The 10,899-nt window shown below is 51.6% G+C and overlaps 1 protein-coding gene across 1 annotated transcript; it reads right to left on the bottom strand.

Moving 5' to 3' along the window:
- Positions 1-1,017: 1,017 nt before the first annotated feature.
- Positions 1,018-8,324, bottom strand: LOC128135350 (uncharacterized protein C12orf29 homolog). The gene is made up of 6 exons (XM_052774176.1): positions 8,211-8,324; positions 6,233-6,350; positions 5,502-5,597; positions 2,060-2,176; positions 1,589-1,783; positions 1,018-1,046 (listed from the first exon to the last, which is right to left on the bottom strand). Exons 1-6 carry the CDS (start codon positions 8,298-8,300, stop codon positions 1,018-1,020), a joined length of 645 nt encoding a protein of 214 aa, XP_052630136.1. The 5' UTR covers positions 8,301-8,324.
- Between the last annotated feature and the right edge of the window lie 2,575 nt (positions 8,325-10,899).

Here is a 10,899-nt window from a genome sequence, read left to right on the forward strand (position 1 = left end):
ATTACAAATTCCAAAAATAAGGTGCAGCAAGTACACAGTAACATTTCAAAACTGATAAAAATGGAAATTAAAAAAGTGTGCTCTTGTGGTGGGTTGACCCTGGCTGGACGCCAGGTGCCCACCAAAGCCGCTGTATCACTCCCCTCTCAGCTAGACAGGGAAGAGAAGATATAACAAAAAGCTTCTGGGTCGAGATAAGGACAAGGAGACACCACTCAACCAATTACCGTCATGGGCAAAACAGACTTGATTTAGGGAAAATTAATTTAATTTATTGACAATCAAACCAGGGTAGGGTAATGAGAAATTAAACTAAAACTGAAAACACCTTCCCTCCACCCCTCCCTTCTTCCCAGGCATAACTCCACTCCTGAATTCTCTACCTATCCACCCCAGTGGTGCAGGGGGACAGGGAATGGGGGTTATGATCAGTTCAGCACATGTTGTCTCTGCCGCTCCTTCCTCCTCTGGGGGAAGGCTCCTCACACTCTTCCCTGCGCCAGCGTGGGGTCCCTCCCACGGGAGATGGTCCTCCACAAACTTCTCCAATGTGGGTCCTTCCCACAGGCTGCAGTCCTTCAGGAGCACACTGCTCCAGTGTGGGGGGTCACAAGTCCTGCCAGCAAACCTGCTCCAGCGTGGGCTCTCCACGGGGTCACAGCCTCCTTCGGGCGTCCCCCTGCTCCGGCATGAGGTCCTCCACAGGCTGCAGGTGGAGATCTGCTCCACCGTGGACCTCCAGGGGCTGCGTGAGGAGGACAGCCTGCCTCACCGTGGTCTTCCCCACGGGCTGCAGGAGAATCTCTGCTCCGGCGCCTGGAGCACCTCCTCCCCCTCCTTCTGCACTGACCTGCGGGTCTGCACGCTTGTTTCATCTAAGAATACAGCTATTAGATTTTTTTTTATGCAGTTCCTTTACATTCTGTGAAAATGCTTAGACCTGGAACTACTATTTTTCCTATCCATCCTTGCAAGTTATCCTAACAGCAAAGCTCAGAAGCTAGAACTCACTTGTGCTCACACCTCATTTTTCTTTTGTTGTAAGGCTTTTAAAGGGAGAAGCCATAACCAAAATTTAGCTTAAATTACATTTCCTTAAAAAATATACATAATATTTAATAATTTAAAAACTGCAACTTATGACTAACTCCAATGATGCAAAAAAAGAAAAAAAGACTGAATAAAATTTTCTACTTTAATGTACTAAACAGCATCAGAAGAGCAAATAAAAAAAAGTCAAGAAAAGGTACCAACAGTCAATCTTAAAAAATATTTTAACAGTAGTATTTGAAACAACTTTTCCAGTCAAAATATTTTTTGAAAGACTAAAGCAAAGCATTTTTATAGTAACTGGTAAAGAACAGGTGCAAAGAGGTCTAATAGACATAAACACTCTCATGACAGCTCGGCTTTCTGAGGTGAGTATTTTTGGTAAGTGTTTTTTGAGCTAGCCCTTTCTCTCCTTTCTAAAAGGTTACATTGCTACCTTAGAACTTTTTTTTCAAACTTATACAAAGAAAATGCATCATTTTCACTCAAAAGTATCACTAAATAAAAAAGTATTTAAGAACAGATCATACAAACTTACCATATGGATTTGCATTAATATTAGTCCCAATAAGCTCCAATGTTTGTTCTAAAATTTCCGATAACGGCACTGGACTGATTTCCAGAAGCCCTGGGTCAGCATGGTGTTTCAATAGCAGCGCTATTTCAGCCTCGTAATTTACAACAGATGAGTGCCAGCAATACTGCTTACTATTTTTCTCCACAGGCACCCAACCTATGAGAAAACATTGCATTTACCAAAGTAAATTTCTGAAGTTATCAAATGTGTACTAGAACTGTACATGCATTAAAAAAACCCACAGTTAACTACAAACAGAAAGAGTAACAAGAAAAACCGTGTCGTACCTCAGAGGAATGCAAGTGTGACAACTATGCCTTCAGTTGAAGCCCTTTAAGTAGATTAACTACTACTTTTAACATTGGAACTAATTCTATTTCACTTCAAAAATTGAAGCCCCCCCCCATTTTACCTGTGCTGCATCATAGGTACCTGGCATATGTCCATTCTCATCGGGCAAAGGATTGCCATTACAGAACTCTATGTCCTTTGCTGGAATCCAGGTATCTGGAACAGGCTTGAAATCCTCTTCAACATTCCAAACAAATTCTAGACATATAAATGTAACATTAAGTTTTTGGCAAACTGTTAGCCAATTTTATGTTTTGATCATCTTTCAATGCAAGTATTAAAATACCATTGATCTAAACCTTGTTTTACAGACAGTAGTCCCAGTTACTTTGTACAAGCACCGAGATCTGGCACACTCAAGCACTCTACAGTTAGGGGGTTTAAAGAAGCATAGTAGCCTTTGAGTAGTTTAAAAGTTCAAAAGTAACTACGATCAAAACATAGCTACCTAAATAGCTAACCTTATATTTAAACCAGAGCCAGAGAAGTAGAATAGAATAGACTATTTCAGTTGGAAGGGACCTACAACAATCACCTAGTCCAACTCCCTGACCAATTTAGGACTGACCAAAAGTTAAAGCATGTTCTTAAGGGCATTGTCCAAATGCCTCTTAAACACTGTCAGGCTTCTTTCTCTGTAAAGAAATGCTTCCTAATGTCTAGTCTAAACCTCCCCTGGCGCAGGTTTGAACCATTCCCATGTGTCCCATCCCTGGACCCCAGGGAGAAGAGCTCAGCACCTCCCTCCCCATGTCCCCTCCTCGGGAAGCTGCAGAGAGCAAGGAGGTCGCCCCTCAGCCTCCTTCTCTCCAAACTAGACAAACCCAACGTCCTCAGCCGCTCCTCACAGGACATGCCTTCCAGCCCTGCCACCAGCTTTCTTGCCCTCCTCTGGACGCATTCAAGGACCTGACCATCCTTCTTAAACTGTGGGACCCAGAACTGCACACAGTACTCAGGGTGAGACCGCACCGACGCTGAATACAGCGGGATGATCCCCTCTTTTGACCGGCTGGTCATGCTGTGTTTGATGCACCCCAGGATGGGGTCTGCCCTCTCGGCTGCCAGGGCACACTGCTGGCTCCTGTTGTGCCTGCTGTCGACCAGCACCCAGATCCCTTTCTGCAGGGCTGCTCTTCAGCCTCTCCTCTCCCAATTTATACTTGTGCCTAGCCTTACTCTGTCCCAGGTGCAGAATCCAGCATTCGGACTTGTTAAATTCCATCCCATTAATCATAGCCCAATGCTCCAATCTATCTAGATCCCTCTGCAAGGCCTCCTGTCCCTCAAGAGAGTCAACAGCACCTCCCAGTTTGGTATCATCATCACACTTGCCAATGCATTCAACTACTGCACCCAGATCGTTGATAAATGTAGCGAACAGAACTGGCCCTAGAACTGAACCCTGAGGAACACCGCTGGTGACCAGTCACCAGCCAGACGTAGGCCCATGTACTACAACCCTTTGAGCTCTGCCCTTCAGCCAGTTCTTCACTCAGTGCACCATGAACCCCCTTATCCCACAGCTGGACAACTTGTCCAGAAGGATGCTGTGAGGGGACAGTATCAAAAGCCTTACTAAAATCCAGAAAAACTACATCCACCACCTTCCCTTCATCCATGAGGTGGGTGACCTCATCACAGAAGGATATCAAATTGGTTAAAACAGGACTTTCCCTTTGTGAACCCATGCTGACTGTGCCTGATGATTGCATTAATCTTAAATGCCTTTCAATAGTACCCAGTATTATCCTCTGCATATATTTTCCAGGAACTGAGGTTAGACTAACAGGTCTGTAGTTCCCTGGGTCCTCTCTCACGCCCTTTTTGTAGACTGGCGCAACACTGGCTAGCTTCCAGTCAGCAGGGACCTCCCCAGACTCCCAAGACCTTTGGTAGATGATGAGAGGGGTCCTGCCGTAACATCCGATGACTCCTTCAGTGCTCTGGGATGAATCCCATCAGGCCCCATGGACCTGTGAACATGCAGCTGAAACAGCTGGTCCCTTAGAATTTCAGCACCCACAAATGGAAAGTCACTGTTCCCACACTCGTGGTCTTCCAACTCAGGGGGTATCAGTATTATTAAAGACTGAGGCAAAAAAAGCACTGAATGCCTCCGCTTTTTCTTCGTCCCTTTTAGTCAGATGACCATCTTCAACAAGTATCGGTCCAATGTTTCCTTTAGACCTCCTCTTGCTGTTATAAAAGGGCCTAAAAAAGCCCTTGTTATCTGAAACAACACTGGCCAGTTTCAACTCTAACTGAGCTTTGCCCTTTCATGTCTTCTCCCTGCATATACGAATCACAGCTCTGTAATCATCCTGCGAAGCTTGACCTTGCTTCCAGAGATCATACAGTTTCTTTTTCCTCTTGAGCTCCGCGAGGAGTTCCCTGTTCAGCCAAAGTGGTGTTCTGCCCTGCTTACTTGATTTACAACACAGTGGAATTGCCTGCTCCTGTGCTTCTAAAAGGTGGTTCTTAAAGACTGACCAGCACCCGGGGACTCCTAAGCCCTCAAAAGCAGATTCCCAGGGTACTCTGCTAAACAGCTCCCTGAAGAGCTTAAAGTTTGCTCTCCTGAAGTCCAGGGCAGCAACTCTACTGTCCTTTTTTCTTATTACACTGAAAATTTTAAACTCAACCATTTCACGATCACTGTGACCAAGGCAGCCACCTCCCATCACACCCCTCCCCGAGTCCTTCTCTATTCACAAACAGCAAGTCTAGGAGGGCATCTTTCCTAGTTGGCTCACTGACTACCTGTGTCAAGAAGTTATCTCCTACAAACTTCAAGAATTTCCAGGATCTGCTCGTCACAGCCATATGATATTACCAGTTGATGTCTGGGAAGTTGAAATCTCCCGTAAGGACAAGGGCTACTGATCCAGAAATTTATCCTAAGTGCCTATAGAGTAACTCATCAGCGCTTACCTCCCAGCTGGGCGATTGGTAGTAGATACTGACTACATCATCTCCTTTGTTTTCCATTCCCCTAATCCTCAACCACACCATCGCTAACTCTAAGGGCTGTACAACCAAACCTCTCCCTTACGCATAGTGCAAGGCCTCCACCTTGCCTGCCCTGCTTATCCCTCCTGAACAGCCTGTAGCCCTCCAACCACAGGACTCAATCCACCAAGTCTCACTAATACCAATGATATTGTAGCTCTGGGAGGTGACCAATGCTTCCAGTTCATCCTGGTTTTTTCTCATACTGCGTGTGGTGGTGCACAAGCATTTCAGATATGCTCCGGAGCCCTCAATGCTCCCCGGAGGGTTGCAAATGTTCCCACTAGCACCACCACCCTCCAGTGATGCCATGCCAACCCTTACCTACTGCAGTGCTGTTGGTATCCCCTTCCCCAACTGATTCTAGTTTAAAGCTCTCTTGAAGTAAAGTTAAGACTGACATTAAGAAAAATTGAAGCAGGATCACTGACATTTCCTGTGTTAGACTATAGGTGTTTTTCCAACTGGATAACTTACATTGACAAAAAGAAGGAAAGAAATCTTCACTAACCTTTGCAATCTTCCAATGAATACAAGAATCGTTTAAACCTTTTTTCAGCTTGCTTGTTGGGTTTTCGATCCATCCTGGCCCATAGATAGGGTTGCCCTAGAGTTTCCAGAGGGATAAAAATCAGCAGTTTACTGAGGCAACCACACCCTGCAGAGTACCGAAATCAACCATGTAAAAGGCACGATAGGCCTTCTCATTTGCCACTACAGAAATCTTATATCCAAAGACACTACTTAAATTCATAAGTTAACTGCCGTATATGAATCTAAAAATCTATTCGTAGAATCGTGGCTAGTGTAATACAAAGCTTCCTTACAATTGCAGGTAAAGGCATGAACCCCAGTGATGCAACGAACCACCACAGTCTTCTCCTTTCCTCCCCACTTTCATACTTCTTTTCATCCTCCCCAAGGAAATTAGACACCCCTTATTATACAAGTTCTAGTGCGCAAGGAAGATTTTACCAATAGGAAATTTTAGAACTGGAATAGGTCCCCGATTGGCATGTTCGCTGCAACCAGACTTCCATGTATTTTAGAGAGTAAAATCTGTAACAACTTTATAAAACACCTCCTACGTTTATGGTAAGTCTTACTTTGTGGTCAAGGTGGTTAATGACACAGGAATTCACAACAGCTGTGATCCAATGGATCATACAATAAAAGTGAAAACAAAGTAAAACAAGGCTTCTAGCCAACATAAGAAATCTGCATACGGATCTTCTTTATTACCTGTATAGGTAGTTACGTAACAGCAGGTTCCGTCCACCTTTTCAGTAGGGATTGCATTGTATATATCTGCCTCTAACGCCTTCCCGGTTATAGCTTCAGTTGCCAAAACTTTAAAGGGCTGAAAAGAAGACAGGTATTTTAAACCCTCATCATGGCTGTTTCTCACATGGATCCTTGCTCCTCACAGCCGGCCTGTACTACACATTATGTTGCTGATTTCTAATGCCATTGAAATACACCATTGTTTCTTCAAGACACGACAGCCTGGGAAATACTCTAAGACAAAAGAACAAAGGCAATCTGTTTGCAAACTCTCTCCCTCTTCTCCGTTCTCAATTAGTATTTACAGATGACTTTGCCTTCCGCTGCAAATAGTGCACATAAACTAGAAGGGTCCCAGTCCAACGCTACGAAAGTTTGAGACGTGCCTTCCTCTGTTACGATGGCAATAGCGATTCACCGTGACTAGCTGCTCCAAGCTTGCAGTTTGGAGCTGAAAGTCAATAGCACCATGTTAGTGCAATACACAGACCCGTGCGATGCAAGGTGGCAAAAGCATCCTGGCATTAAATACGTAGTATCGGTGCTGCCAACTAAACACGCTTCCGCTTAAGAAGAGCAAGGAAAGAAGTGATCCAGGGGTCCGAGACAAATATCCAGCCACAACTAGCCCCCATTTCCAGGAGGGCTTCTCTAACAGTTTCCCTGCAAACATGGAATCAGTTGCGGCTGGATTCCAGTGTTTTCCTGGATAATCAGCACCCCTCCCTCCTCTCTTCCCAGCCAGCTTTGACTTGTGAGCTGGGCACTGTCTCTTTCTGCTAGCAAAACACAAAGCAGGTCCTTGTCTGAGGCAAAAAAGCCTCAAAACAGAATTCAGAAGTCACAAAGTGGGAACCTTCTACGTGCTGTCGTTGCGTTACAGGGCTGTTTTCTATTTCAGTAATCAGATGCGGCATACGTGAAGGTTTTAGGAAGATTACACGAAAAAGAAAACGTTCAGGGGGGAGAGAAAACGTTCCTGTTGCTTTTCCCACCACCACCACCACCGTTGCCACCGCCGCCCCCCTTCTTCCCTAGCAGTCATCGCCCCCTGTATTACCCTTGCCTGCCCTTGAAAACCACAGAAAATAGCGTAGGCCACTTCCAGACCTAACCCCCTGTCGGCTTTTTCTGTGTGAAGGAACAACAGGGTAGGGAAGGTACCCTTACGTGACCATTACCGAGATGCTGTTGGTACCGGCGGTCAAACAATTAAGTTACCGACGTTTTGGCAACCGTTTCAGCTCTGCCACCCAGAGGGCAAACACCAGCGAGACAAAGTCACCCAGATGCAGCCGACAGACAGCATTAGGAGCCACTACTCAAACCGGGAAAGGCAAGCTGGAGGTCTACAGCTAGGCAGGGGAACGGCACCCCAGCCTGTCCCAACACTGCCTTCTGCATCTCGGGAAGAAACAGCTCTGACTGGGCTCCGCTGCTTTCACCTCGGCACGCACTCCACGTCTCGCAGCCTCCAACCAGTCCTTCCCTCAGAAGCCGGAGGTGCCAAAACAGCAGCAAAAAAAAAAAAAAAAAAAAGAGAGGCGCGCTTGGCTTCGCCCCACGAGGCTCACAGGCCCGCGGGGACGGCAGGGCGGTTTCACACCAGCTCCCAGGGCGGTCCCCTCGCAGCGGCCTCACCCCTCGCCGTGCGTGACCGCTGCCGACACTCGGGAAAAGCACACGCCGCACCGGGCTCAGCACCCCGGACGCCCCTTGCCAGCAGAAGAGCGGGACGGAGCCGAAATGGCTCCCACGCGGCCTCTCCTTCCCGCGCGGAAGGCGGGGAGCTCTGCCGTGCATGTCGCTCAGACGCGGCCCAGCGACTCCCCCCCCCGAGCCCGAGCCCGAGCCCGAGCCCTGGCCCTGGCCCTGGCCCTGGCCCTGGCCCGGCCCAGCGACTCCCCCCGCCCGGCCCCGTGCCGCCCCGGGCCACCTGGCGCTCCCGCTTGGCCGACGGCTCCTCCTTCACCTCGGTCACGAACAGACACGGCACCTTCCGCTGCACCGCGCCCCGCCGCCTCATCGCCCCGGCCGCCCGCCCGCCACAGCGCCCAGCCGCGACTGCGCCTGCGCCTGCGCTCGCGGGGCGCGGCGGGAAATGGAGTCCGTCCCCGCCCGCCCGCGACGCATGTGTGCGCCGGGGCGCGGCGCGGCGTCGGCCGCCTCTCTCCGGCAGCCTCCGGCCAGGCCGTGGCTCCGTCGCTCCCCGCCGCTCCCCGCCGCTCCCCGCCGTCCAGCCCGAGCCCGAACGCGACCCCGAGCCCGAGCCCGGGCCCGGGCCCGGGCCCGGGACAGCTCCGCTCTCGGCAGCGGCGGCTCCCGCCGTGGCGCGGCCGCGCCGCGCCAGCTGTGCTCTGAGGCGCCGGCCTGAGGCGGCAGCTCGCTCCCGCGCCGCGGCCGTTGGCCGTCGTCGACCTTTGGCCGTCGACCCTCGGCCGTTCCCCGGGCCGGGCAGCCCAAGTTCCCCGGGGCTGTCTTCTCTGCTTCCCGGGGTGCCACACGCCCAGGCCGGGCACAGGGATGCCCTGTCCCCAGGGCGCCGGCACCTCTCCGGCTTCGCCTGTGCCTCCCCCGGTTCCCCAGTACACCTCGGTGTCTGTGGTGGCTTGACCCGGCGGGACGCCAGGCGCCTGCTCGCTCGCTCGCTCCCCTCCTGGGCTGGGCAGCTCCTCAGAGGGCTCCTGGGCCGAGATCCCTCGCCCGCCACCGGCACGGGCAGAGCAGACTCCGCTCGCTCGGGGACGGCCGTTCCGTTTATTGCCGATGGAAGCCCGGCAGGGCAATGAGAAGGCCAAACGCAGTCTGAAAACGCCTTCCCCCGAGCCCCGTCTGCTTCCCGGGCTCGGATTTGCTCCCGACTTCTCTCCCTCCTCCCCCCGAGCGGCGCAGGGGAATGGGGGTTGCCGTCAGCTCCTCACGCGTTGTCCGGGCCGCTCCTTCCTCCTCACGCTCTTCCCCTGCACCAGCGTAGGGTCCCTGCCACGGGAGACGGTCCTCCTGCCACGGGAGACGGTCCTCCTGCCACGGGAGACGGTCCTCCACGAACCCCTCCAGCATGGGGTCCTTCCTGCGGGCTGCAGTTCTTCGCAAGCTGCTCCAGCGTGGGTCCCTTCCATGGGCTGCAGTCCTTCAGGCACAGACTGCTCCAGCGTGGGGGGTCACAAGTCCTGCCAGCAAACCTGCTCCAGCGTGGGCTCCTCTCTCCACGGGGCCGCAGGTCCTGCCAGGAGCCTGCTCCAGCGTGGGCTCTCCACGGGGTCACAGCCTCCTTCAGGGTACATCCACCTGCTCCAGTCCTCCACAGGCTGCAGGTGGAGATCTGCTCCACCGTGGACCTCCGTGGGCTGCGTGAGGAGGACAGCCTGCCTCACCGTGGTCTTCCCCACGGGCTGCAGGAGAATCTCTGCTCCGGCGCCTGGAGCACCTCCTCCCCCTCCTTCTGCACTGACCTGCGGGTCTGCACGCTTGTTTCTCTCCCATACCCTCACTCTGCTCTCCGGCCGCAGTTTCTGAGTCCCGGCAACTTTTTTTCCCTTCTTAAACATGTTATCAAAGAGGTGCCGCGACCGTTGCTGACGGGCTCGGCCTTGGCCAGCGGCGGGTCCGTCCTGGAGCTGGCTGGCATGGGCTGCGTCGGACGTGGGGAAGCTTCTAGCGGCTTCTCTCAGAAGCCACCCCTGTGGCCCCCCACCGCGCTACCGAAACCTTGCCACGCAAACCCAATAGAGAATTAATTCTTCCTGACCGTACCTTCTTCTGTGCCTCCTTCAGGCAGGGCCATGCAGCTACAAAGAGCCCCTGTTTGGATAGCTCTTGGCAGTGTTAACACTGCCTGCCGATGGCTGCTCCTGCCCCCAACAGTGCATTATTCATGGCCCTCATCTGCTCTCCTGAATTTTCCTTCCCCTACGCCCCCCAGTCAGTTGCAGGGGTTACAGAACTGTGGGAGCCTTTTCACATCGCTTCTCCGCTCGCAGGTCTCGCCAGTACTCCCCACCTCCATCCCAGTCAGCAGTTTCATTCGGTACTGTGGTGACGTCATTCCTGTCGAAATCCCCTTCTTCCAGTGACAAAGTCCCGGTGGCCAGGCATGCGGTATTTCCCTTCGCAGTTAGTCTTCAAGGGGCCACCCGCTGATACTCGAGTTACAAACAAGTTGATAGGCTCCTTAGAGAGACGAGGAGGCTTCCAGTCGTCTCAACGGCTTCGTACTTCTTCCCCAGCTTGGCTGAGCCAGCCTTGTACCGCTTGTGCCCACGGGGTCACTGGCGCCCGCTTCTCACGTACGCATCGGTCACCATGCCCACCGGCAGACCAATGGCGTACAGTACAGGTGTGCTCCGGGGATGAGTCCGTCCAGTCCAGTGGTGCTGGTTTTTCCCAAGGAACCACCAGTCACGTGCACTTCTGGTGGTGCTAGGAACCACTACTCCTCTTTCTTGAATTCTGCCTTGTGTCTACCTCCCTTCTCTTTGGCTTCATCTGTATCCTGATGATCTTCAAGCGATGGCATCCTTCTCTCCTGAGCTTGCGGCTCCTTATCCTTTCTGCGCTGCCTTTGATGTTTCACTTGAAACGTTCCCAGGCTTTGATCTAACAGTGCTCTGAAGCGTTCACCTCCG

The sequence above is a fragment of the Harpia harpyja genome, chromosome 23 (assembly GCF_026419915.1).
Source record: "Harpia harpyja isolate bHarHar1 chromosome 23, bHarHar1 primary haplotype, whole genome shotgun sequence".
NCBI lineage: Eukaryota > Metazoa > Chordata > Aves > Accipitriformes > Accipitridae > Harpia > Harpia harpyja.

Coding starts and splice junctions, on each gene's coding strand:
- LOC128135350 (XM_052774176.1), bottom strand. CDS start 8,300: ATGAGGCGGCGGGGCGCGGTGCAGCGGAAGGTGCCGTGTCTGTTCGTG. Junction 6,351..8,210: donor CGGCCAAGCGGGAGCGCCAG/GTGGCCCGGGGC, acceptor TCTTCTTTTCAG/CCCTTTAAAGTTTTGGCAAC. Junction 2,177..5,501: donor TTCATTGGAAGATTGCAAAG/GTTAGTGAAGAT, acceptor TTATATGTCTAG/AATTTGTTTGGAATGTTGAA.